This window comes from Mirounga angustirostris, unplaced genomic scaffold (assembly GCF_029215605.1).
Source record: "Mirounga angustirostris isolate CCGP_5_RB_7025 unplaced genomic scaffold, mMirAng1.0.hap1 SCAF_5, whole genome shotgun sequence".
Lineage (NCBI taxonomy): Eukaryota > Metazoa > Chordata > Mammalia > Carnivora > Phocidae > Mirounga > Mirounga angustirostris.
The window spans coordinates 140,524,568-140,552,305 of NW_026991713.1; the positions used below are offsets into that span (position 1 = coordinate 140,524,568).

The 27,738-nt window shown below is 56.4% G+C and overlaps 1 protein-coding gene and 1 pseudogene across 1 annotated transcript; both read right to left on the minus strand.

Moving 5' to 3' along the window:
• Positions 1 to 218: 218 nt before the first annotated feature.
• LOC123840681 (putative serine protease 29) lies at positions 219 to 10,530 on the minus strand. Its single transcript, XM_064590304.1, is given in 14 exon segments — positions 219 to 383; positions 461 to 614; positions 1,094 to 1,203; positions 1,205 to 1,361; positions 1,531 to 1,645; positions 1,648 to 1,711; positions 1,888 to 1,948; positions 2,057 to 2,152; positions 7,499 to 7,659; positions 7,745 to 7,907; positions 8,456 to 8,557; positions 8,678 to 8,857; positions 9,015 to 9,078; positions 10,470 to 10,530. Coding segments are annotated over 14 exon segments (1,653 nt in total).
• A 9,700-nt stretch (positions 10,531 to 20,230) lies between these two features.
• On the minus strand, positions 20,231 to 22,138 carry LOC123842146 (mastin-like; annotated as a pseudogene).
• Positions 22,139 to 27,738: the final 5,600 nt, after the last annotated feature.

Below are 27,738 nucleotides of genomic sequence, written 5' to 3' on the forward strand. Positions count from 1 at the left end.
GGGTCATTCCTCAAGCTCTTTAATCTGACAGACAGCGCAGTGAGGCACCCTCTGCCCCAGAGGCCTCCGGCCCCACTCCCCAGCATCCTCCTGCTCTATCTGCCACCAGTCGGGGAGGCCGGGGACACTGAGAAGGTGGAGCCCAGACCAGAGCGAGTGAGGCTGAGGCTGAAACAGCAGGCCCTGGGAGAAGGCAGGAGCCGCTGCTCCCAGCTGGGTCAGGGGCACCTCCAGATCTGCCGCGTGATCCAGGGCACATAGGTCTGGATGCGCGCGTAGACCCCGGGAATGTTGCGCAGGGCACAGCCGTAGCCCCAGCTGACCACTCCTACCAAGTACCAAGTGCTCTTCGCCTTGCAGACCAGAGGGCCTCCAGAGTCGCCCTGCGGGAGGAGAGGGAGGGCTGAGTGGCCGCCAGCAGCCGGGGCGGGACAGGGGGCGGAGATGGGGTGGGACTCACGTAGCAGGAGTCCGGGCCCTCAGTCCCCGTGCACAGCATGTCGTCCTGGATGATCTTCCCCTGCTGGCCCTGTCCAGAGGCGTGGTACAGCTGGTCACAGACGGCATTCTCCACCACCTGCACCCTCACCTGCTGCAGGCGTTAAGGGGGGGTGCTGTGACTCTGGGAGAGGCGACCAGAGGTTGGCAGCATGTCCTGCCCAGCCACCTGGGTCCCCGCAGAGCGCAGCCTCCCCCTGGCAGGCCGCTGTGGGGCCCCCTGGGGCGCAGGAGGCCCTGCCCACCTCTGAATTCCTAAGACTCTGCCGACAGAAAGACCAGAAAGAAAACAGAAGTGTGAGTTTTTCTGGTTTTCCCCCCAAAATATCTCCTTTTAAAGTGGAAATAAGCATTTGCATTTCCCCATCCCAAGACTGAGCCCTGAGCTCAGTCTGCCTGTCAGCCAGTCACAGAACCGTCCAGCCTGGGGGGGCCAGATCTCCCTCCCGAGTGGAGTGTATGGCGCGGGGGTGGGGGGCACTGATGTGCGAGCAGCCCCTTCTCTTTCCTTTCTGGAACCTGCAACCCCCTGCCCGCCAGGAGTTCCCGGGGATGACAGGCTTGGGAAAGACCCCGCCCGGCCCCCGCCCCATACACACGATGCATCCTTATGGCGCCCCAGCCAGTCACCCAGCACCGGTCCTCTGGGGTGACCTCAAGCTGGGCTGACGAGAGCCTGACCTGCTTGACGTTCGCAGTGCCCTCCACAGTCTGACAGCTGGAGCAGGGCGATGTCCGCGCCCAGATTGGCGTAGTTGCAGTTGGGGTGGATGATGACACGGCTCACATTCAGCAGCCTCCTGCCCCCATAGAGATACACGTCCCCGGCATGGATGCTGTAGGCTGAGGGGTCGGTGTCCTTCCTGGGGTCAAAAAGAAGCCACAGAGGTGGTTCCTCCTAGGGCAGCCCCCTGGGCACCGCGGGGAGGGGAGTGGCAATTCCAGGCAGAATCCTACCGTGAACCCAGGTTTCCCACCTCCTGATTCCCCCCATGTCCCACCCAGAGCTGGACAGCAGCACGTGGGACTCACCGGAAAATGCAGTGGGCGGCGGTCAGTACCCACCGGGGGTGGATGAGGGAGCCCCTGCAGATGTGCACCCAGGAGGCCCAGTGGTAAGCGTAGATTCTCAGGCTGACCTGCCATGCCACTTCCCCTGGGGGGCATTGTGGCCACCGATGATGCCCACCAGCTCCTGATCAGGAGCTGGACGCTGAGGAAGCAACAGGAGATGGTGCTGAGCCCGGCTGCCCCCACTTAGGCCCTCCTGGAGTGGCCGGAGGAGCTGTGTGCAGATGAGCTGCCACAAGGCCTCCCAGCGGCTGGAACTAGAGACAAGGTTACAGGAGCTTCTGGAGAAGGGAGGGGTCCTGTGGGGTCAGGATTCACCTGGGGTCCCAGCAGTGGAGCTCCCCAGGAGGAAGAGGGCCGAAAGCAACACCTGGAGCATCTGCAGGGGGAGAGGGCATGGAGGGATGGCTGGGACTCAGGCCCCGGGCTCAGGGATGGAGAGGGCCCGGAGCCTCTGCAGGTGTCTGGGAGGGACCAGCACCCCTACCTTGCCTGGACTCCATGGGCCTCTGCGCTGGGGGCCTCCTGTGCCCCTTTATCTCTTGGCCACAGGAAGTAGGCAGGCGGCTTGGTCAGCCCTCCACTTGGAGGGGAGGTTGGGGAAGAAGGGCAGTCGGGTGCCAGGTTGAACCCATTGGTGGCTGCCCGCCTGGGTACGCCGTCCCCTGGCCCTTCCCCAAGCTGAGGCTCATCCTGAGCCATGTGGAGTGGCCGTCCCGCCGGTATCTCCAACAGAGCAGAGCCGCTGGGAGGGTGGGGGCGGGAGAGGGGGCGGTGCCCACAGCTGTGCCCACTCGCCCCAAGGCAGCCTCCTACACCCCCATGAGCTAACGCTTGAACCAGGGCCCAGGGAGGCACCCTTCCTCACCCCCAGCTCTGAGCACAGGTTGCCACGTTCCACAGGCCTCAGGCAGGTGGCAATGTATCGGGCAGAGCTTCTACCCCACAGTCGACGGGCTCCCAGATCCCAGGGCACCCCACACACACCGTTCCCAGTTCATGCAGTCTCCAAAAGGAGGGTGGCCTTTGCTTCCGTAGAGAGGGCCACAGAGAATCAGCAAAGCTGGAGACCAGATTAACCTGAGGCCGATTCCTCATCACACACCTGGAGATTGAGGCCCGGGGAGCCCTGCGGCCCACCCCCAGCTCACTCTGATGCTTCCTCAGGACACATCTGAGCAGCAGAAGCCCCGGAACCCGTGGCAGGCCCAGCCCTGGGTGCTTCTCTACCCACCCCCCCGCCCCACTTTTCGACCAGGGCAGACTCATGCTCTTCACCCATGTTGGCCTGGCCCTTCGGGGCAGGTGCAATGTCCTGCAGGGGCTTCCCCACCTGGGGACAGCCTCCACCCTTGTGCCCCCATCCTGAGTGGCCTGCACACCCCTTGCCCTTCTGGGCCCTCTCTCCTGTGTCAGGAGCAAGCTGAGTCTCAGCTTCTCCAAGGGTGACTCAGGAAGATGATGCCTGAGCCCGGTTCAGAGCTTCCTGTCCCCTGAGCTCCAAGCTCAGAACAGCCTCTGTGGTCAGTGGTGACAGTGATTCGGAGTGGCTCAGGGCCACTGGGCCTCAGGAACCCAAGGGAAGGTGACCAGGGAGACAGCATACCTTGACCTAGAGCCACCTCCAGTGGGGACAGAAGGACAGAGGGCCACGATAGGGTCCCCGTGCCAGGTAGCCCAGCCCAGCCCTGTTTGTCCAGGGCACATGGGCACAGGGCAATGGAGTGGACAGAGTGAGCCCAGGGGACCCCAAGAGGCATGCTTGGGTGGAGAAGCCTGCGTCCCTAGTCTTGGAGAGCCCCATGCTAAACATGGCAGCATGCGGGCAGGCGGAGTGGGCAAGGATAATTCTGGAATTGGTGAACAGGAGTCTAAGCACTGCACCCCAGCCTTTGAGGTATGGCTTGGGCTGTTCCAGGCATGGCTGAGACCTATGGCCCATCAGAGAAAGCTTTGCATCCAGCATCCGGGAAGAGAGAAGAGGGAGGACATGGGTCACTGAGGGAAAATGGCCTTCTAGAGAGGCATGGAAGGAGGGGGCACTGGTGCTCCGGCCTCTTCCCAACTCAGAGCCAGGCTCTGATGGAGGGATGGATGGACAGCTGCCCCAGAGGGCAGCTCCTCACACCCTCCTGCCTCTGGCCTGGTGCCCACACCTGGGACAGCCACCACAGCATGGGGAGTGACCCCAGCTGCATGAAACACCCAGGGTCCCACTTTCTGTGCCAATCGTGAGAACTGGGTCCCTTATCTAAGGAGATCAACCTCAGACCATCAGTCCCTGGTCGTCCTGGCTTTAGCTGTTAAGCAACCGGGCCCGGGGCAGGATACCTGCTTGCCTTGATAGGCTCAGGACCAGACCACCAAGAGAAGGCTCAGCGATAGGATCAGAGGAAGGCTTGGGGGCTGCATGGTGGGGGGCTTGCAACCGTCAGGACTGGGGCCAGAAGGAACTGGCCGATGATAGGTCAAGTCCAGGACTGTGGCCAGGATGCCTGGTTCAGGGATACCATTAGGTAAAGGCTGTGGCTTCCCCAGGCTGGTGGCAAAAGCTCTTGGTTGGGCAAAAGACTGGGCAGGGGGTCCTAGCATGGACAGTGGTGTCTCGGAGGGATCACGGGAACCTGGAGGGAGGAGCGTCCATCACCACATTTCTTCCATGGCCCCAGTGGTGACCCGGTCTTTGGGCACAAACAGAAACACAATATCAATGAACACGAGTGCCCTGGCTTTGGCAGAACTCTCTGGAAAGACCTGGAAGGTCCTCCCACATGTTTTAGGGAGTCCTCACAAAGAATCTCTCTTTTGCAGGGGGGTCAAATCTCCACATAACACAGCGAATGCCCGGCATCTCTCATGACGAGGACCACTGCACTTCCTGGATAGGAAGAGGGTTTCCCAGGGCCATTTTGATGGAGCCATTGAGATGTTACCAGTTATAAGCAGATGTTTGGGGAAAAACTTAAAATCCACTTTGATGTGGCTTTTAAAAACCAGAAAACTCTTTTCCTCCGACATGAAAATACTTTTTTTTAATTATGAAAATAATGTAACTCAGGCTACAAAAAAAAAATTAGAAAGTTGAAATTCTCATTAATCTTCTGCCAGCAGTAGCCACCGTGGCCACCCACGATCACTCCCACACTCACAGTTTGTACAAGGAGCCAGACCATGATGCCACTGTGAGCACACATTCCCTTCACCACCACCCCTCCGTAGAGAAATACATCATTGTTAGTGGTGCACTGTGCTCAGTTGTATGGATCTAGAGTAAATTATTTAACCAATTCCCCATGGACATTTAGGTGGTTTCCAGTTATGTGCTGTGAAAATAACAGTGGGGTAACATTCTGCACGTTCCTCATCCCACCTAATTATCAACACACTCAGTCAAGTGTGGCTGAATCCAAAATGATACTCAAGCTGAGACCACTGAGCCATTCTGATCTGTCCATCCAATCCCTCCATCCACCCCTCCATCCCTCCCTCCATCCATCCATCCATCATCCATCCATCCCTCCCTCCATCCATCATCCATCCATCCCTCCATCCGTCCCTCCATCCATTTCTCCATCCATCCATCATCCATCCACCCACCCATCCATCCCTCCATCCATCCATCCCTCCTCTTGCAGCTACCCATCCCTCCATCCATCTATCCATCCATCCATCCCTCTATCCATCCTTCCACCCATCCCTCCATCCATCCATCCATCCCTCTATCCATCTCTCCACCATCCATCTATCCAACCATCCCTCCATCTATCCCTCCAGTCCTCAATCCATATCTCCTCCAGCCAGCCACCCATTAGATGACTTGTCCATGTCTTCCATCCATTCAGACTTCACTCACTCACAAATTCACTTAAATACAGCAAAGACAGAGCTCCTGTCCCCATTTCCCAGCCCCAGAAAATGAAGCTTAACCAGCTGGTGGGTGGATTGGGGACGGCTGGGTCTAGGATTTAAAGCAATGCTTAGGGGTGCCAGGTGGCCCAGTTGGCAAAGTATCTGCCTTCGGTTCAGGTCGTGGTCTTGGGGTCCTGGGATTGAGCCCCACATCGGGCTCCCTGTTCAGTGAGGAGTCTGCTTCTCCCTCTCCCTCTCCCTCTGTGTGCTCTCTCCCTCAAATAAATAAAAAAATCTTTTAAAAATAAAGCAATGCTTAGTGATTAAAAGAGAAAAAAGACTAAGTTTCTATGTAAATACTTTGGGTTAAAAGTTGGTACATCAGCATGAGTTTGTATACTATGTATTCAACAACCCTAGTGAGCCAGAATACATGCTGGGTCCTGAATGGAGCTTCCCTGCTGGCGCCCTGGCAGCACTCGGCGTCCAGAGGTGGCTGGACATGGCCATGGGTCTCTGGAGGGGTGGCCAACTCGGATCCAAGAGGCCCCCTCACATGTGCAACTGAGGGGGACACGCGCCACCACAGCTGCACATGTTTGAGGTCACATGTTGTGCAACCCACCGATGCAACCCCCAGGGGCCAGGGCTCATGCATCCTCCATTCCCTGTGTCCACCCCGTTCCAGATATTCCAGCTTCTTAAAAATCCCCTCCTATTCTTCCTCTTCACAATTCTGGGCCAGTCTTGGCCGTTTGCTCTCTCCTGCCTCTTAGGACAAGCTCTTCAGCCTCTGTGAAATCCTTGGTGACACATTGATCAAAACCGAATTGACTTGTAAATTAACTGAGGGGGATAGTCACCCCTCCACCATTGCTTTTTCTCATCCATACACGTCAGACATTTTCCCTATGTGTTTGGGCCGCCTCCTACAACCTTCCCTCCACACTATAATTCCTCCCATAAAGACCTTATCCAACCGTCACTGAATTTGCCCCCACATGCCCTATAGCAGGGTGGCTTGTCCTGAGGGTCATCTTTATAAAAGTAACACTTTCCACTTTGTGGCCAGTAAGAGGCATGTGGCCAAGGTTGGCACGTATCCAGCGAGACTCTCTGGACGTGGAGAGTCATTATCTGTTTCTTACTCTGTGTTTTAATCAGGGTTCCCAGGGACCAAACAAGACCCAGGCTGGAGAGGGGATGTGGAAGGGGACTTTGGTCTTCCAGCCACTGTCTTCTGCCTCAATGGGCTTTCCTTCATGCTACCCACCCCACCCCACCCGACCCCCGCCCAGTTTCCTGCTTCAGAATTTATTCATTCCTCCTCTGCTCCTTCACTTGTCACCCTGCTGGCAAGTGCAAGCAACATGTCTTGTCCTGACCTCCCATGACTGCGGCCCTGACCCTCCCATCTCACTGTTGGTTGGGTTTATGGGGTTGTATGGCCTTCCATGCTGTATTTCAAATCCTTGTGGCACATCTGCCTCCCCTCCAGACCCTGAGATCAAGGAAGGCAACGTGTACTCTCCTGTATGTGGGGATATGGCACCCACCAACATTGGTGGAATGAATGGGATCCTGAGGATGGCTCAGCTGTCTGTAAACTTACAAACACCCTCACTTGGTGACAGGGTGCATGGCAGGCAAGGTGGGATAGCGGATGGTGGCCCAGGGTTGGGGGAGAGTCTCAGATCACCTCATCCACCCCTGCTCCCCCTGCCCAAGCCCAAGCGTTCCCAGCACCGCCAGCACTCTGGGATTCCAAACAGGTGAGCTCGGTCAACCAGCTCCGCGGCCACACCCACCTCAAAGATCACTCTGACCACCAGCCTGTTTACAAGACAATTTAATGAGACAAGCGCACCTGTCAGCTCACCACCCCCATTAGCGCCCCCACCCTGCCTCTCCCCACGGGCAGGGGAGGATGGGGCCACAAGAGGGGCAGGACAGGGGAGGGCTGAAGCACAGGGAAGGGAGGGGAGTAGTGTGGGACGTCAGCTCGGCTCTGGGGACGTGAGGTGGTGGAAGAAGCACCATCCTCTGCTGGCCGACAGCCTGGCCCCAACCTGAGGCTCACTGGCGCCTCCGGATCTGCCGCTGGATCCGGGTCACATGGCTCTGGACGCTTGTGAAGATGGCGGGCAGCTCAATCCTGGAGCAGCTGATGCCCCAGCTGACCCCGCCCACCTGAACCCAGGTGCCTTTCTTCTTGCAGACCAGCGGGACCCCAGAATCACCCTGCAGGGAGAGGGGACAGTCAGTCACCGAGCACATAAGGCCAGGAGGAGACCCGCAGCAGCTGGGGCTGGGCTGAACACCTCACATAGCAGGGGCTACGGCCCAGAGTGCCAGCACATAGCATGTCCTCCAGGATGACCTTCCCGTTGGCTCTTGCGTGAAGGTACTTCCCGTAACCTTCCTCACAGGCTTTCTCCTCTTCCAGCAGGATCTGCACCTGCTGCAGGCAGTGGGTGGGTGCAGTGGCTCTGGGGTAGAAGCGGAGGGGTCAGGATGTGGAACTGGCCACCGCCACCTCCCCCCATGCTGCAGAGCCCTCAGCACTGCCACTTCCCACACCACGCGGACCCAAACCTGCCACCCCTGGATTTGAGAGCATCAGGTCTGGGTCTGGGCGCACTGGGCTGACTGTCGGACCCTGCAAATACCTTTGACCCATCCGGCCCGGTTCCTTCATACAAAACCAAAATCAGAGTGTCCAAGCGGCCCCGTGCCCACCCACACCTGGGGCACAGGTGGCTGTGAAGGGGGTTCCTATCTTCCCCAAGTATTTCTGAGCTCCTGAACCTTCCCCGCAGCCTGCCCCACCTGGTGGGCAGGAAGGATCCAGGACCCACCCCCCGGTGTTCTCACCATAGTACAGACCCCTGCCCTAGCCGGTCAGCCAGCATGTGTCCTCCGGGCTGAAGTTCAGGGACTGTGACGGCAGGGTGACTGGCCGAATGCCATGTGACACTCTCACGGGGGTGGCCAGGTTCAACAGGGCCAGGAAAACCCCAGAAAGGCAGTGATGTACTTGGGGTGGATGATGATGTGGCTCACGTTCAGCAGCGTCCTGCCCCCATAGAAATACACGTCCCTGGTGTGGGTCCGGGAGACTGACGGGTCGGCGTCTTTCCTGGGGGAGGCAGACCCCAGGACCCTCTCAGTCTGAGTCCAGAACCCAAGTGGGCCCCAGTGTCTGCTTCCACCCCCTTCCCCACCCTCCACACAGTGAGGGGTCCTTGGCATGACTCACCGGAAAATGCAGTGGGCAGCGCTCAGCACCCACTGGAGGTGGATGAGGGAGCCCTCGCAGAGGTGCTTCCAGGAGGCCCAGTAGTAATCGTAGATTCTGAGACTGACCTGCCATGGCCACTTCCCCTGAGGGGCACTGTGGCCCCCACCATACCCACCAACTCCCTCTCGGGGACGGATGCTGTGGAACAATGTGCAGGGGTCAGGGACTCAGCCGTGCCACCCTGCAGAGCCCAGGAGCTTTCTGGGCCATTCTCACCTAGGTCAGAGGGCCAGCTGGCCTGAGGGCAGGGCTGGGGTGCCAGGGCAGGCGGGCACAGTGCAGGGCTAGGACTCACCTGGGATCTTGGCGGGCACGGAGCCCCCCAGGCAGGAGAGGGTCAGAAGCATCAGCCACAGCATCTGCAGGGAAGAGGGGAGGGCAGGTGTCAGGAGACCAGGGCAAGAACCCAGGGTCTGGCAAGCCAGTCTCAGGGGTCTGACCATCAGTCAGCTTCCTCACCGTGGATGGACACACAGCCTTCCTCCCTGGGACTCCCTGGGAGTCTTTTTATCTTTCTTTCCAAGTAAGTGGGTGGGGTCTGGTCAGACTTTCCTGCCCCCAGGGTGGGGACATAGTGCCAAGCTCGGCCCCACTTCTAACCCCATCCATCCCCCCGCTGGGCCCAGAGCAGCTCCCGGGAGAGACACAACGGACCAGCTGGATGGCCTGTCCAGACCTGCTTGTCTCAGCCGGGACAATTGTGTGAGTCTGGAGACGTTTTTGGGTGCCAGACTGTAGGGTCCTTCCAGCATGGAGGCCAGGGACACCGCTAAACGCCCTCCGTTGCACAGGGCAGCCCACAACAGAAAGTCATCTGGCCCTCATATCCAGTGCCCAGGTTGAAATGGCCCTGGTCCAGGCGTGGCCATTCTGGTGGCAGGCAGACCTCGGCATCTAGAGGAACCCATTCTCCACGAGGGGAGGCCTGGCACTCGGCTCCCATTGTCAGGTGCAGAAACGCCAGCCCATCCCAGCAGCCCAGAGCCTGGGCCTGTTCACCCACCAGAGCAGAGTTCCCACCTGGGTGCCGGGATTCCCTTCAACTGTGGACCAAGCGTTGGCTGCATGCAGGGAGAGAGTCCACCATCCAGTGGGATCTCAGCTGGGAACTGCGTCTCCCAAAGACAGCCAGGCCTCAGCGCCCCTGCCTGCCCTGTCACATCTGGGGGCTGAGGGGCCCAGGGAGGGAGGCGAGGCCATCTCTCTAGAACAAGAGTCTTACTTTCCATGGGGATTATAATGTGTGCGTGAGTGTGTGCATGAGCATGAGTGTGTGACCTGTGTGTGAGCGTGTGTCAGAGTGTGTGCACGTGTGCGTGAGTGTGCATGAGTTAACGTGCGAGCAGGAGGCTGTGAGCATGTGTGCTTCGCCCTCTGCCCCTCCCCCAGCTCCTATGCACGAGGGTCTCTCTCTCTCTCTCAAGTAAATAAAATAAAATAAAGTTCCTCACGTAGATGCTTTGCGTGTCACTGGCTGCCGTGGTTCGGAGGGGCCCTCTGCCTGCCGGTCCCTCCACCACCTGCTTCTGTCCTACTAGAGTTGTTCGAACTCTCATTTGCTGCCGCCGCCGCCCAGCCTGCGCTCTCTGCCCTTCGGTGCTCTGGTGTTGGGTCGGGAGGGAGAGGTTCGAGAGGTGGTGGACCCCATCACGGGCACCCAGGGGAACCTGGCCACGAGGAAGACGCACGCACACGGTGGTCCTCTGTTAGCCTGTAGCCCCCTCCCAGCAAGAGATGCGGGGGACCTTACCTCGCCCATTGCTTCCTGCCTCCTGCCAAGTTCCAGGGTCCTTTTTGACCGGAAATTCCATTCCGCTGGGAGTGCATCTGCTTGCAATGGATACTTTATTTGACCACAACAATTAGAGTTACTGACATCTTTGCCCCTGCTTCACCACACCTGTGCTAGCTTCCTGGGCTGCAGGTCTGCGTGGGGCTCAACCCCCAGATGCCCCTCCACGTCCGGGGAGATCCTGGTGGGGCGGGGTGGCTGCCCCTGCAGGCCCTGGGGGCCCGGGGCTCATGGCCGCACTGCTCCAGCCTGGCAGGCTCCTCTCCTGCGTCTCCTCGTCTCGAACCCCCCTCTTCTTTGTCTTTTAAGGACGCCCATCACTGGATGTAGGTGCCACCCTAAATCCAAGACAACCTCATCTCAAGATCCTCAACTCACATCTGCAAAGACCCTGTTTCCAAATCAGGTCATGTTCACAGGTGCCCGGGGTCAGGAAGTAGACACTATTCAGCCCACCACCCTGCTCTTTCCTCCAGGGTTTATCGATCTTTCTCCTTCAGTTGTACGTCCTGTGGGACACCGAGGGGCCAGCCTCCCTGGCCTTGTCCCGGCGGAAATGCCCCATTTACCCCGACCTCACACCTGAGTCCAGGTGGACACCGGGTAAAGAAAAAGGGGGATGCAGGCCACTCCCATCCCAGAAGGACAGAACCCGCTCAGGCTCCCCAGATTTTGAGGTCACCTGGGCCTGGGGGTCCTCCTGCCTTCCCAGGTGTCGAGGAGCCCAGGACACCGCAGGTCCCACATCTAGCGATGGCAGCCCATTGCCTGGGAGGGTTTGCGTGAAGTGGGGATTGTCTGGTCCTGGAAGGCTGAGTGTCACTGTCCCGGGAAACCATGTGGGACTGCTGTGTTAACTTGTACTTCACATCTGGGGCGACTGTCAGTGGCCCACATGCGGTCCCTCAGTGCACACGTCTGTCCAGGTGTTCTTCCTCCTGAATTGTCCTCGGCTGTGCCTGCTGCCTCCACATTGTCCATGGCCTCTGATGGCAAATTCAGGGAATCACAGCTGGTCCAGCCTGTGTTCACCCCCTTCTAGTTCCTGATGTTTGTGCACCTGCTTTCCTGCCCTATCTACCTCCCCAGAGCTCTGCCTCCCACTTAGGGCCAAGGAACTGACATTTGGCTTTGCAGCCCAGTCATTTCTTTATGGTCTGTTCCATGTGTTTCTTTTATTTACTTTTTTAAAGGGTTATTTATTTATTTATTTATTTATTTATTTATTTACGAGAGAGCATAAGCAGAGGGAGAGGGAGAAGCGGAGCCCCACGTGGGGCTCAATCCCAGGACCCTGAGATCACGACCTGAGCCGAAGGCAGATGCTTAATGACTGAGTCACCCAGGTGCCCTGACATGAAAATTCTTTGGAAGTGTATTTTTAAATTTCCAAATGCAGGAGTGTTTGTGCCCATAATCTGATATGAGAATGAGCAAGTCTAAAGAAACAACATAGCCTCCTCTTGTTTTTGAATATAAGGTAACTGAAAGTGAGCTCAAGAGCAGAAAGCAGGCTGGGTATTCACCGAGGGTATTAATCAGGCGCTGAGAGCAGACATCCCAAGTCAGTAACCAAAGATGCATCCCCAGGACCCTCCCTCAGAAATTCAGAGGCCATGGATCTGAAGCTGCCTCGCTGCACAGTGTTTAGCTGCGACCTGTTCCTGCAGATCAGTCATGCGTGACCAGACATTTCATTTCTCCTGGAGGTGTTTTGACATTCCCAGTCCAACAACCCAGTGACAGACACACAGGGAGGGCAGCCCTGGGAGGCTCCTGGTGCAGGAAGCCCCGCCTGGGACTGAAATGGGGCCCAGGGTGACATCTGCAAGCACGTAGTGGCGCATCCAGCTCCCTTCCCCAAGCCTGGCCTGGAGCCAGGGGAAGCAGCCAGAAGTTTCTCCTGGGGAAACTGAATAACCTCAGGGGAAAACCAACCAACAAACAAGACATTGCGTATCCTACAGGGCAGCGGGTTTCGCAGGATGACCATTGGGCAGGGGCTGGTGTGCATGCAGGCACCCCCCAGGCAAGTCTGCGGACCTAGTAGAGCCCCGCCAGGGCAGGGTGGCCAGGGCAGGCAACCAGGACAGAGGGCCTGGGTTTCCAGGGGGAGGGACAGTGGAGAGCGTGCAGAGCAGGCAGGAGGGAGACGCGATCAGAGGACCCAAAGGTAGCTGAGCTGTGGGAAGCGATGGTCACAGTGGAGACCAGGACAGGCCTGGGTCACTTAATTCACTCTTAATTAAGTTGTATGTACACGGCCTCATATGGCGGGTGGCTCCCAGGGCCCCACATCAGCAGACAGTGGTCCAGGCTCGGGGGCAGGAGTGCTTAGGTCTTCAGCATGGCCACTGAATCTACCTTGGGGGTGCCACTTATATGCCACACCCTATACTCATTATTTGCTTAAAAGGTGGTTTCCTGCTAGACTGGAAGACTGAGGAAGGCAGAGGTCATGTTCTATTCATATCTGTATCTTCCATAAACAGCCCAGGGTCTGCCACATAGCATTTCAGGATGGATGGATGCATGAATGGATGAATGGATGGGTGGATGGGTGGATGGGTGGATGGGTGGGTGGATGGATGGATGGATGGATGGATGGGTGGATGAGTAAGGGTGGATGGATGGATGTGTGGATGAGTGGATGGATGTGCAGATGGATGAGTAGATGAATGGATGGATGAGTGAATGGATGAATGAATGGGTGGATGAGTGGATGGATGGATGAGTGGATGGATGGATGTGTGGATGGATGGGTGGATGAGTGGATGTGTGAATGGATGGATGTGTGGATGGATGCATGGATGGGTGGGTGGATGTCTGGATGGATGGATGCATGGATGAGTAGATGAGTGGATGGATGGATGGATGTGTGGATGGATAAATAGATGAGTGGATGGAGGGATGGATGGATGGATGGATGGATGGATGGATGGATGGATGGACGAGTGGATGTGTGGATGTATGTGTGGATGGATGGATGGTTGGATGGCTGGATAGATGGATGAGTGGATGAGTGGATGGATGGATGTGTGGATGGGTGGGTGGATGTGTGGATGGATGGATGCATGGATGAGTAGATGAGTGGATGGATGGATGTGTGGATGGGTAGATGAATGGATGGTTGGATGGATGAGTGGATGGATGCATATGTGGATGGGTGAATGGTTGGATAGATGTGTGGATGGGTGTGTGGTTGGGTGGGTGGATGTGTGAATGGATGGATGGATGAGTGGATGGATGGGTGGGTGGATGTGTGGATGGATGGGTGGGTGGATGGATGGATGTATGGATGGGTGGGTGGATGGATGGATGGATGGGTGAGTAGATGAGTGGATGATGGATGTGTGGGTGGATGGATGTGTGGATGGATGGATGTGTGGATGGATGGATGTGTGGATGGATGGATGGATGGATGGATGGATGGATGGATGGATGGATGAGTGAATGTTTGGATGTGTGGATGGATGGATGTGTGGGTGGGTGGATGGGTGGGTGGATGGATGGATGGATGGATGGATGGATGGATGGATGGATGGATGGATGAGTAGATGAGTGGATGGATGGATGTGTGGATGAATGTGTGGATGGGTGGTTGAATGGATGGATGGATGACTGGATGGATGGATGGATGGAGGATGGACGGACGGACGGACGGGTGGGTGGATGTGTGGATGAATGGTTGCAATTTTGGGATGAGGCCTTCTAATGGAGGGTGGGCTGCAAGCAGGGGCCCCAAGAGTGGAATAGTCACTGAGAATATCCCCCCTCCCTCTTGCCACCACTTCCATCCTTCTATCCCCACCCCCACCCCCAGTCAGTGCCTGGCCTGGAGCAACAATTTCTCCAACCCAACTCTCACAGCAGATGGACCCCCATCAGGAAGGCCCAAGGTCACTGGACCTCTCCCAGCCACACCCACACCTAAGAAATCACTGGGCACTCTCTGTCTTGCTTTGCTAACAGTTTAATGAAACAAAACTGAGACGTGGTCCCAGACCCCTCCATTCCTAACCACACCCTCATTCAAAGCAGCTTCCATTTATCTTCTTCCCAGTGTAAGGGAGGCAGGAGCAGTGTCCACCAGGGTGGATGGGACTGAGGACCCTGTGCGGTGGAGGAGCAGGGAAGAGTTGGGTGTTGGAAAGAGTTGAGAGCAGAGAGACTGGAGCAAGAAAGGAGCCGCATTCTAGGGAGCTGGGCGGGCTCTTCCCCACCTCCATCTCTGGATTATATTGGCTACAGTCAACTTTCTGAACTGTGAACAGAATTGCCCAGTGGAACTTTCCAGGACGATGGACTGTGTCTCTGTACCTACTGTCCAATGCATGTCGCTTGTGAGCCTGAGGACATGAGTTTTCACTTAATTCACTCTTAGTTAAGTTGTGTGTACATGGCCCCATGTGGCGTGTAGCTCCCAGGGCCCCACATCAGCAGACAGTGGTCCAGGCTGGGGGGCAGGAGTGAACCACCACTTTCCTAGAGAAGGACACATCCTGGCGCTGGGCACAGGACCACCTCTCACCTTTTCTTGGTGTCTGGCCCCAGGGGAAACTGAGTTTGATGGTGCAGATAGGAGACTTGAGGTAATGAAGCCACTGACTGTCCAAACCAGGGGAAGGAGTGCTGGGAGAGGACATCTGTCTCATTCTTGGGGTTTGGGCTGAGCCTCTGGAGGAGCCTAGAAAGTGGCCTCCTGGAAACAGTCCCACCCGGGGCAGGGCAGTAACCACAGGGTCTCCCTGGCTCAGCCACCCAGCTCTGCCAGCAGATGCAGCCCCTGAAGCTTTCAGAGCCTTGGAACCCAGGAAGGACCAGGAAGCTCCCCCCACCACGGTCAAGGACACACAGAAATCCTTGAGGCTGCTTTGCACACAGTTTAATAGGACAGCAGTAGCGGGAAGGAGGCAAGGTCCCTGGCACTTCTTACCCAACCTGCCCACTGTCAGGGAGACACCAGCCTCCGAGCCCCTCCTCGGCCTCCTGGGCCCCAAAGTCAGAGGACAGGGCACTGAGGAGACGGTGTTGCTGAATAGGGGGAAGCAGTGGGGGTGCCTGGTTCCTCTGCCCACACAGGCCCATCAAGTCGCCAAGGGGATGTGCTGGTGGATCCAGGACGAGTAGGTTGTCACCTGGGTATAGACCCCAGGATAATCGATGTGCCCAGAGGCCGCACCCCAGCTCAGCACTCCAACTTGGATCCACATGTCCAGCCAGTAACAGACCAGGGGACCCCCGGTGTCACCCTGTAAAGGGTGATCACAGGTCAGTTGGCCACAGAGTGCCACGGTGGTCCCACTGCCATGCCCAGAAGCCCTGAACCGCAGCAGAGGGCAGGGCCTGGGTCTCACCTGGAGGGAGCCCCTTCCCTTCCTCCCTGCACACAGCATGTCCTCCTTGATGGTGCTGCCTTTGCCTCCAGCAGGTGGGTCCTGGTGTTAGATCTTCTCGCAGACCCGGTTGCTCACGATGGGGACCTCCGCCTCCTGCAGGCAGCGGGCCGGGGACGGTGGTGCTGCAGGAGGGGAGGGTGAGTGTGGGCTGCTCTGGGGCCTCGTGCCCCTCCAGCCGGCCCCAAGTCACGCATCTGGGCCTCACCTCTCAGACTCACACATCATACCATAGCTTTGATGGAAAAAGGAAGGGAGTCATGGCCAATTCAGTGTCATGTGTCTGAAAGCTAGACCATGACAGTAAAGGCCAGGCTTGAATAAACAGGAGAAAAGCCATCTGGAAAAAATAGCCACAGCAAAGAACCTGCCGTGTCAGACTGACCGTCGTGGGGTCAGTTTTCCGAGGGTATTGCTGCTTGAGTAATAGCCAGGAAGCAGCGCTGCAATATTCTGGCAGTCAGGAGAGTGGGGCTACGCCAGGGGAAGGGCCCCTCAAAGCCAGACCCCGTGAAAGAGCTGGGACTGGCCTTGGGGGACCTTTGGGGTCTGGAGCCATGCAGTTCCCTGGCGTCTGATAATCACCACACGGGGCCATGCAGGAGGAGGAGTCACACCCTCCCACACATCCTGCAGGTCCTGGTTTTGGGGGGTTGCCCCATGGCCAGCAACACCAGCCCTGGAGCCAGGAGCCGGGGTGGGGAGGGAGCCTCTCCCAGGACCACTGTGTGATCATGAGCCCGTGCCTCAGTTTCCCCATCTTAACCGTCAGTGGGCACACAGCCTCGGTAAATAGGGACAGGCAAGGGAAGCGAGGGGATCTATTCTCCCCCAGCAGTTTTTACTGGCAAAACACAGGAATAAAGCCCCTCCCCCGAGACTGAGTCCTGAGCGACTGGCTTCCCCAGCTGCAAACAGAATGCCCACTTGCTCTTGGGATGTTGTCCAAGTTTAAACAAGAGTGTTTTCAGATGCGTCCCAGAGCCCGGTTGGGGGCAGGTGGCCCGTAGTCCTGTGGTACATCTGTGACCCGGTCATGTCCCCCCACCCCCCTCCTGCAACTGAGGCTGTCGGCCATGTGGTCCCCACGCACCGCACCCACAACCTCTTCCTTGTCCATCCTCAGGTCCCCCAATCTTACCATGGACCCCAAAGGTGCCCCAGCCAGTCACCCAGCACTTCATTCCAGGGATGAGCACCAGTGAATCGGGAGCAAGGGTGACCGGGCTCACGAGCCCAGAGAGCGTCACAGGGTTGTCCAGTCTCAGCAGGGCGATGTCCGCGCCCCCCATGGCGGACAGGCTCAGGGTAAACTTGGGGTGGCGGATGATCTCGGCCACCTGTGCAGCTGGTCGTGGTCATAGAGTCTCAGCGGCCCGAACTGGACCCTGTATTTCTGTGGCTCCAGCACATCCCTGGGAGAGAGAGGCCCAGGAGCTTCTCAAGGAGGCTGAGTGGAGGCAGGCACCTGGTCCCCCCAACCCCCAGCAGCAAGACTGTCTCTAGGGGCTCAGAGCCTGAAGGCTCCCCCTGACAGCTTCAGAGCTGCGTGAACCCCAGGTCTCCTGCACCCGACCCAGGACGCTGTCCTCTCACATTGTGTTGCTCCCTGGCTTGCTCCCCTCCCACCCACCCCCAAGGGGGCAGCCACGTGAATCACTCACGGTCCAGCACAGTGGGCAGTGGGCAGCACCCACTGGGGGTGGATGAGGAAGCCCCCGACATTCATGCTGCCACTGGGCATGCTCTTTGTTGAAGACCCGCAGGCTGACCTGCCACAGCCACTTCCCAGCAGGGACATCATGCTCCCCCACAATGCTCACAGCTCAGTCCCCAGGCGAGGATCTGGGGAAGCACAATGAGGAGCCCTCAGGGACCCAGATGCCCCTGCCTGGAGCTCAGCACAGCCTCCCACCTTGTCTCTCCCACAGGCCATCCTCATGTGGAGGTCAGCACCCTGTCCCACCCCAGGTCAGTGCAGGCTCGCGATCACCAGTGGGTTTCAGGACAGCAGGGTTATTGCTTGGGGCTAGGACTCACCTGGGGTCATGGGCACAGAGCCCCCCAGGCAGGGGAGGGTCAGGAACATCAGCCACAGCATCTGCATGGGGAGAGGGGAGGGCTGGAGTCAGGAGACCAGGGCCAGGACCTCCGGGTCTAGGAGTGGAGAGGGCAGGGGTCTGAGCGGGGTCCTTACTACTCCAGGTCCTCTGCTGTCTGCTCCTGGGGCCTCTGAGCCCCTTTATCCTCCCCGCCTAGGAAGTAGGTGGGGTGAGAGCTGGGGGTCTCCAGGGCAGGGTTTCCCCGCATGAGTGGTCAGCGCATCAGCATTTGCAGAGAACACATTGTGGCTGACCAGGGATGGGTGCTGGGAACACAGTGGACAAAGTAGACAAATGCCCGTCCTGGGGCGAATCACATACCTCCAGGGCGGTGAGTGCAGTGAAGACAGGAGATGCTCCCCGGTCAGGAAAGGCCTGTCCTAGGAGCCTCGTCAGAGTGCAGACCCGAAGGATAAGGGCTGAGCCGGGGTCCCCAGCCCCAGGTCCTGGGTCCACACCTCCCCTCTGGACACACCTGGGAAGGAGGGCAGCCCCCGTGGGACCACCAACTCCCCCAGGCAGACCCACAAGAGTTCTGGGAACCTGGCCTGCGCCGGCGAGGGCTGGGGTGCAGCGACCTCAGTGGGGACCCAGTGTGGCCCCCACAGAGCCCTCCTCCCTCCTGCCGGGACTGGACACCCCCTCGGCCAGCGTGGAGAGAAGGCTTCCCAGTCTGAGTGCTGGGATCTGGCTGAGGTTTCTGAGGTGAGGGTGCTGTGTCTGGGGAAGGGTCCGGTCGTCTCAACCCCGGGTGGGTCCCTGCTCCGTACTGAAGCCTGCAAGGTGAGGGATGAGAGGGCAGGAGGGTGCTCTCAGGTGCCAGAAGCTGTCCCCCACGCTGTCCCTGCAGTACCCGCAGGGCTGCCACTGACTCCCACTGACCCCCACAGCTGACCCCCCACCTCCTCTGCCCTCAGCAGCCCGGCTCCCAGCACCCTGCTCCCTGCCCCCGCCTCGGCTCAGCCGGCTCATGTGGCCACACCCACACCGGGGAGACGGGAAAGCGGCCCTGCATGGATCCCTAAGAAGGGGTTTCCCAACCTCGAGGGGGAGCTGGACAATGGGCCCCCGCCTGGTGGCTAAGCCCAGGACAGTCCTGCTGCAGACCTGGGGGCTATCTCTTTTCAGACCCCCAAATCCCCAGTGCAGGGAGGGGTGCCCAGGAGGCCCCAACACGTTGTGGACACAGAGGTCTCGGGGCTTCTCTAGGCCCTTGTGTCCTGTTTATTGGCTACGAATGAATCAGGAACATGAAAGCTGTGGGCTCTTTTAAAATTCTTTCCATTTAATGTTTATTTGTTGCCTTTTTTTTTTTTTTTAAGGTGGCGGGGGGTTGGGGGTTGGCGGGAAGGAGGCAAGCTGAGATTTCTGGGAGCTGAGCAGTCCAGGGCAGGACAGGGAGCAGCCTGTTGGCCCTGATAAGGGACTTCGCGCTGGAGCTCTGGTCATTCTGGACTATGACAGAGAGCTGCGTGGGGTGCAGGGCTGGCTGTCACATCACTGTAGCAGCCAGAAAATGCAGAGGTGCCTGAGAGGACCCCTGTTTTCCCAGTGAAGTTGTCCTTGAGGGGGGAAGCCACCCCCACAGGAGGACCTTAGGGGGCCAAGGCTTACAGGACATGTTTTCAGAATGAACCAGGGACATTTTGACTCGTCACATGGGACTTTTAACATCCAGAAAAGGAGCTGGTGAAAGGGAGGAAATGGTCTGTGGCACCAGCCAGCCACACTGTCCAGGAGCGGAGGGGGCTCTGCAGAACAGTGGGAGGAGGACCCCATGGGCATCCCCTCCGGATCCCATGCCTCAGCCGTGGCTTAAGTGGGGCTGGAGGGAAGCAGGCAGGAAGGAGGAGAGAAGGGAGGGGAGTCTGGGGCTGAGAACAGCACCCCATCCCAGCTGACGTTCTTTCGGGGAGAGAAGCACAGAAATCTGCCCCTGGAACCCTTCCCTCTCCTCTCTGCCTGGCCTGGAGATGCCAGCACCAGGGACCCCAGCAGGCGGGCCTGGCCGGCCGACTCCCTGAGCCCCAAATGCACGACAGTCAAGCATGGATGCGCAGGCTTGGAAGGTTTTCCCACCACGTTTAATAAGAATCTAATTCCAGCAGGATTCCTGGGCTTTCCCCACTCTGTACTCCCCACTGGGGGCCTCGCCCCTGTTTCCCTGCCCCCCACAGGGAAAACAGGGTGCTGAGACAAGAGGATGGGGCGCCCAACCATTCTAGGGTCTGAGGAACAGCGGGACATGCCGGCAGATCCAGGACATGTAGCTCACGACGCGGGTGTACACCCCAGGGAAATCGCGGTGACCACACCCTTGGCCCCAGCTCACGATCCCCACCTGGATCCAGGTGCAATTTCAGCGGCACACCAGGGGGCCCCCAGAGTCCATCTGTGGGGAGAGAAGGCCCTCAGCGAGAGCTTCCCTTGTCCCCATGGCTAAGGGACAGGCAGGTCCCATCCTCCTGGGCTAGAAGGGGACAGAGGAAGTGGCCAGGGCCGCCTGGGGCCTCACCTGTCAGGAGTCCCGGCCCTCGCTCCCAGCACACAGCATGTCGCCCTTAATGACCTGATCGGTGCTGTCCCAAGTTCTGATAGCAGTGATTACACTCCCTGTTCCCCACGATAGGAACCTCCACCTCCTGCAGGTGGTAGGGTGGGGGCAGCGGCACTGTGGGCAACGGGAGGAGCTGCGTGAGAACCGGGGCTCCTCTTCCCACCACACAGATACTCCTTCCACTTTGTGCTGGGCCTTCCCCTGCCCATCAGGGCACCCCCCACTGCAGGGCTGGGGTCCAGCACCAGACCTGGTACTGTTTCCCACATCCACCATGCTCAGGGTCGGCCACACGGCACCTAAAGGTCTGGGTGCCCATCCAGCTCCAGGATGTGGGACCCCCTCGCCAGAGTCCGGGCTCCTGTGCCCATGTCCGCAGCAGAACCCACAGGCCCCCTGGGAAAATTCTGCCTCAGCAGCAGAGGAGATGGGACCTTGGTGGGTCACCCAAACTAGGGAGCCTGGATTTCTTCCCACATGGCATGAGGGCCCCCGTCTGCCCTCCAACCTTGGTGGCCAGAGTCCAGGTGGGATCCGGCAGGGAAACTTGCCTGCCCAGAGCAAGTTCCCAGTTCCTGAGATGTGTTCCAGAAACTTCCCATCCAAAACCCTGGCATCACACCCCACCTACCCCGGGATCCCAGAAGGTGCATGCGGTGAGCCACTTTCCATAAAGGCCCAGCACCCCCAGCCTCTCATCCTTCCTAGTCTCCCTAATGCCTACAGTTGTCCGCGATGTTACCCCAGCCGGTTATCCAGCACATCTTCCTCCAGGGGACCCTCAGGGAGGCCGCCGGGAGGGAGACCAGGTTCACATCCTTAGAGAGCATCAGGGGGTTCTCCAGTCTCAGCAGGGCAATGTCTGCGCCCCCCATGGCGGACAGGCTCACGTTGAACTTGGGGTGGCGGATGATCTCAGCCACGCTGTGCAGCTGGTCGTGGTCATAGAGTCTCAGCTGCCCGACCTGGATCCTGAAGGCACAAGCCTCCAGGTCGTCCCTGGGGGAGAGGGGAGCCGGGGCTTCTCAGGGCAGGCTGGGGGGCACGCAGAGCCGGGGAGGGCTCCGGAAGCCCGCCTCCCGCAGAAGGGCCCTGCTCACGCACGCAGTACGTGCACACACACACGCACACACACACACACACCCAGCCATGGGGATGGGGACGGCACGACTCACGGCTCAACGCAGTGGGCAGCGGTCAGCACCCACTGGGGGTGGATGAGGGAGCCCCCACAGATGTGCTGCCACAGGCCATGATTCATACTGTAGAACCTCAGGCTGACCTGCCACGGATACCTCCTGGCTGAGACAGCGCAGCCCCCCACTATGCCCACCAGCTCACGCCCTGGGCCAGAGTCTGCAGAAACAAGTTGAGGGGCCATCAGGGGCCCAGACAATGACCTTCCCAGAGCTCAGGAAGGGACAAGGGAAGTTTTTCCCTAAGGAACAGTCCCCATTCCCCCTGGCTGAGTCCTGGGAGCCCTGAGCACGTTGGAGGGGATCAGGACTCACCAGGGGTCACGGGCACAGAGCCCCCCAGCCAGGGGAGGGTCAGAAACAGCAACCACAGCATCTGCAGGGGCCTAGGGGCAGAGAGCTCAGACCCCAGCACCAGCTTTCTCCACGGCAGTTCCTTCCCGGGCCGCCCCTCCAGGGCCCCCATTTATCCTAATAACACAGAAAGTGGCCAGAGCAGGCCAGCCTTCTCAGGGGGACACGCTGCGGCCCAACAGGCCTTCTTCCGTGGGACCGGTGGTCACAGCCTTGCCGTCCTCTGCCAGGAGGGCCGGGCTGGACCCTGGGCAGGCAAAGGAGGAAATCTGTCGGGGCCACACTTTGGGAGTGGGTCCCATCACGAAGGGCACGGTTGTGAACTTGATGTCTGCAGTGAGGAATTTGGTGGAAAGGGGCCTGACCCAGCTGCTGTCTCAGGGAAGGGACTTTAGGCTGAGGCAGAGATGAAGTTGAAGCCATTCTGCCTTCGGGCTTGGGGGCTGTTCCGCTGGCCCACGGTCCTGCTCTCTGGGCCCCAGTCACTCGTGGCAGTGGGGGTGTTCTGAGCAGACTGGCATGCTCCACACCCTGTTTCCCACCGGACATCTCAGGACCAGGATGGACAGGATTCCTGGAACCCCTTCCATGGGAATTGTTCCGCTCTGTCTGGGATTCATGGACAGTGCCCCAGCCGGCCCTGAACTTCCTACTGAGTTGTACTTTATCTTTCTTGCATGCAGAGTGTCTTGGCCTCCCGTGCTCACCCAAGAGAGGGGAAATGAGGGGGGTGTCCAGGGCCTGGGGTTCTCAGGCTGCCAGGAAACTTGTCCGAGACCCCCTGGGAGACCCATTCTATGCTGGCCTCAGCCACTCCCTGAGGCCCCCACTGTGTCGCGAGAAGAGATTAGGTGATGGGGCAATGACCCCAGGCCCCCGGCCCAGCCCAGGTTGCACTGCAGCTGAGCCAGGGAGCCCCCTACCCCAGGGAGGACAGGGAGATACCAGGAGGCCCACACGGCCCAGAAGAAAGGATGAGAACCCCAGTCCCAGCCTCAGAGCAGGAGACAGGAGCCCCGTTCTTTTCTGCTCATGCTGGCTTTAGACAAGCAGGGTCAAGGTGTGCAGCATGGTGTGGGGCACTGGGGAGTCCCAGGGCAGGGAGGGTACTGGGGTGATGGGCCCACTCCTGTCCTCTGTCAGGCCCTAGATCTCCGCTCCCTTTAGCAGGGCCCCCCAGAACAGGGCAGGAGGCACTGGAAAGGGCCTTGGGCCTCATTGCCAGCAGATGCCCGGGGTGGGGAGGTGGGGGACCTGCCATGGGTGCAGCCGGATGCAAAGCCTAGAAATGCAAAAAAGGTCTTCCCTCAGAATGAAGGCATCTTTTGAGGAGACCCTGCCTGCCTGGATAGTTCCAGTTTGAGCCCCAGGGGACACATGTAATGATTCAATGTGAGAATATGCAAAAGTGCAGCCGTGGAGGAGGCCATGGTTCTGGTCATGGGTGGTCACCCCTGGCACGCTCCTGTCCTCTCCAAAAGGCTGAGGGAGGCCAGGGGCCATGCATGGGTCAGCAGGCAAGCACAGGGACGCATGCATGCATGCATGTGCACGCCGTTCTGCGTGTCGTTCGAGGTGAACAAAAATCACTTAGAGCAAACCTCCCTTTAAGAGCCACATTTTAAGTATATCCTCAGGAATAGGATTGCAAACCTTTGCCGCCCTTTGAAACAGTTTAGATAAAACTCTTAAAGGAAAATGTTGCAAGAGAGATATTCAGTCAAAGAAATCAAGTATCCTGATAAAGATTACTGTTATCTTTTTTTGAAAGATCGTATCAAAGACAAAGAGAATATAGATCCACGGTAACTCAGGATCAACAGTCCAAATGATATCGACCAGGTGACAGAATTAGGAAAGTCAGGGCGCCTGGGTGGCTCAGTCGGTTAAGCGTCTGCCTTCGGCTCAGGTCATGATCCCAGGGTCCTGGGATCGAGTCCCGCATCGGGCTCCCTGCTCCTTGGGAGCCTGTTTCTCCCTCTGCTTCTCTCTCTCTCTCTCTCTCTCTGTCTCTCATGAATAAATAAATAAAAATCTTAAAAAAAAAAAAAAAGAATTAGGAAAGTCAGACCAGGAGGCAGAAGGTGCAGACTCGGTCTTGCCTTCCTGTGGACACCTGTTCTAGAAGACAGGCAAGAAAGGGAAAAAAAGAAACAGGGATAGTTGAACAATATAAATAATAAATTAAGGTAGTAGGAATCAGTCTGAGTATATTGGCGATTGTAATAAACACAGAGCGAGCGAACTTAGTGGTAAAAACACCCATATCGAAAGTGGCTATAAAACACATCCCGATATATGCTGCTTACAAGACAGAAGCAAAAGTTAAAGGGAAAAGGGTAGAAAAAGATATCGCAGGCAAATGCTAGGCAAAACATAGCATGATTCAGGGCGCCTGGGTGGCTCAGTTGGTTAAGCAACTGCCTTCGGCTCGGGTCATGATCCTGGAGTCCCAGGATTGAGTCCCGCATCGGGCTCCCTGCTCGGCAGGGAGTCTGCTTCTCCCTCTGACCCTCCTCCCTCTCATGCTCTCTATCTCATTCTCTCTCTCAAATAAATAAATAAAATCTTTTAAAAAAACCAAACAAACAAACAAAAAAAACCATAGCATGATTCATTAAAAAGTGCTTTTGATAAGTTGGATTTTGTCAAAATTAAAAACATGCTCATCAAAAAACAAAGGAAACAGAAGAGCAGGGAAGTTGCAGGCGGGGAGAAAACATTTGCAGAAGATAAAATACTTGTACCCAGAATGTATAAGGAATTGTCCAAATTCCATAATGAGAAAACAAAAATCCAAGTAAAGAAATCCTAAAAAGATTTATTTTTTAAAAAGATTTATTAATTTATTTGAGAGAGCGAGAATGAGAGAGAGAGAGAGTACATGAGAGGGGGGAGGGTTAGAGGGAGAAGCAGGCTCCTCACCGAGCAGGGAGCCTGATGCGGGACTCGATCCCGGGACTCCAGGATCATGACCTGAGCTGAAGGCAGTCGCTTAACCAACTGAGCCACCCAGGCGCCCCTCCTGAAAAAATTTAAACACTTCACAGAAGGAGCCACCTGAATGGCAAACAGTCATGTGAAAAAGTACTCGACGTCATTCGTCATTAGGAAAATGCAAAGTAAGACAAATGCACACCTATGAAAACAGTATTTCAAAAAGCTGAGGGGCGCCTGGGTGGCTCAGTTGTTAAGCGTCTGCCTTCGGCTCAGGTCATGATTCCAGGGTCCTGGGATCGAGCCCCACATCGGGCTCCCTGCTCAGCGGGAAACCTGCTTCTCCCTCTCCCACTCCCCCTGCTTGTGTTCCCTCTCTCGCTCTCTCTCTGTCAAATGAATAAATAAAATCTTTTAAAAAAAAAAAAAGCTGATAAAGCCAAAGGCCGGTGAGGACGAAGTTAAACAGGGACGTACCATGAGCGAGGGAGATGAAAGCTTGCATTCACAGAGAAACCTGGATGCAAACATGTAGACTGGCTTTATGCAAGATCATCTAAAACCTGCAATAGCACAAACATCCTGCAAGAGGGAAATTCGTGTAACAACAACAAAAACCTCTTCAAATTAGAAAGAAACAAAACATAGGTAAACAATCAGTGCATCCACGCAATGGAAGGAACAGAGTAAGTCAGGGCAGCTGTGATATGAGTAAGCCTCGAATGCATGTTAAGTGAGGAGCGCAGACTGCAAACGCTGTGTGGTCCCATGTACATGACATTCTGGAAAAGGTAAAATTATAGGCCAGAAAACACGTCATCAGCTGCCAGAGGCCAGGGGGACAGAGGACTCGACAATGAAGGGGCACAAGGGAAGTCTGAAGTGAGGTGATTATTCTCTGACTGTGTGCATTTGTCCGAACTCATAGATCCGCACAGTAAAATGGCTGAATTTTACTGATGTAGATTATACCTCTGTAAACCTGACCCGACAGAGGGAGCATAGAAATAATAATTGTGGAAATCATCATGAAAAATAGGACCATTTAAAAAATCTTATTTAAAAAAAAAAAAAAAGCACCAGGCATGGATATTTTAAAGATGGGTTCTATCAAAATTTTAAGCCATTTATCAGCCCAGCTTTAAACAAGATCTTCCCCCCAAAAGAGGGAAAGTGTGAAACCCACACGCCTTCTCCTAAGAAGGCACTGACTGACACTGACGTCACCACCAGACCAGACCAGTCATTATAAGAAAGGAAAATATAGGGGCACCTGGGGGGCTCCGTCGGTTAAGCCTCCAACTCTTGATCTCAGCTCAGGTCTCGATCTCAGGGTCATGAGTTTGAGACCTGCATTGAGCTCCGTGCTGGGCATAGAGCCTACTTAAAAAAAAAAAAAAAAGGAAAATACACACATCAAGTTCCAGAAATTAACAGTTCACACCCACCCCAGTCTACAAGGGATGATACACTGTGACCCAACGGGGTGCATCACAAAACTCGTTTGGTTTATCATTAGAAAATCCATAAATGCAAGTCACCCAGAGACAGACTCAGAAATCTCATGATCATCTCAATAAGCAATTCAACATTGATTCATTATGTAAAAGAATAAATCTCTTAGTAAAGAGCATGAGAAGGAATTTCCTTTACGTTAGTAAAGCACGTCGATAAAAATAAGAGCCTAGGGGAGATGCCCCAAATGGATAATGATTCGAAGTATCTTCTATATGTGTCTTCACTTTTATTTAATATTGCATTGAAGTTGTAGCTAGTGTAACAAAAGATGGAAAAGAAAAAAAAAGTCTGTGGCATTTTTATGTACCACCAGCAAACCCCTGGCAATTCTATTGAGAAGATGGCATTTTCTTATCTGTAGGAGTCATCTGTTCAAAGGGGTGCAAGAATTCTAAAAAGGAATTATAAAAATTATTAGGATGTTTTTTCTAATTTTTTATCATGGTAAAATACATATAACATAATATATATCTTAGAGCCCCATGGGTGGCTCAGACAGTTGAGCGTCGGACTCTTGATTTAGGCTCAGGTCGTGATCTCAGGGTCCTGGGATCGAGCCCCACGTGCGGTGCTGAGCTCAGTCAGGGGTCTGCTTAGGATTCTCCCTCTGCCCCTCCCCGCCCTTTCTCTCTCTCAAATAAATAAATCTTTAAAATATATATATTAAACATTTTAAGCTCACAATTCAGTGGCACTAGATCTATTCCTAATGTACAACCATCACCACCATCCACCTCCAGAACTTTTTTTTTTTTTAAGATTTTATTTATTTTTTTGACAGACAGAGACACAGCGAGAGAGGGAACACAAGCAGGGGGAGTGGGAGAGGGAGAAGCAGGCTTCCCGCGGAGCAGGGAGCCCGATGCGGGGCTTGATCCCAGGACCCTGGGATCATGACCTGAGCTGAAGGCAGACGCTTAATGACTGAGCCACCCAGGCACCCCCAGAACTTTTTCATCTCACAAATTGAAGCTCTGTCTGCATTAAACAGCTCTCCCCCCCGGTGCCTGCCCCCCCCATCTACTTTCCACGTCTGTGGATTTGATGACTCCAGGGACCTCGGAGAAGTGGGATTGTGCAGCATCTGTCCCCTTATGTCTATGCCTGGTTCATTTCGTGTTGAAATTAGAATAGTCACGTCCTCCAGGCTCATCATGTTGGAGCAGG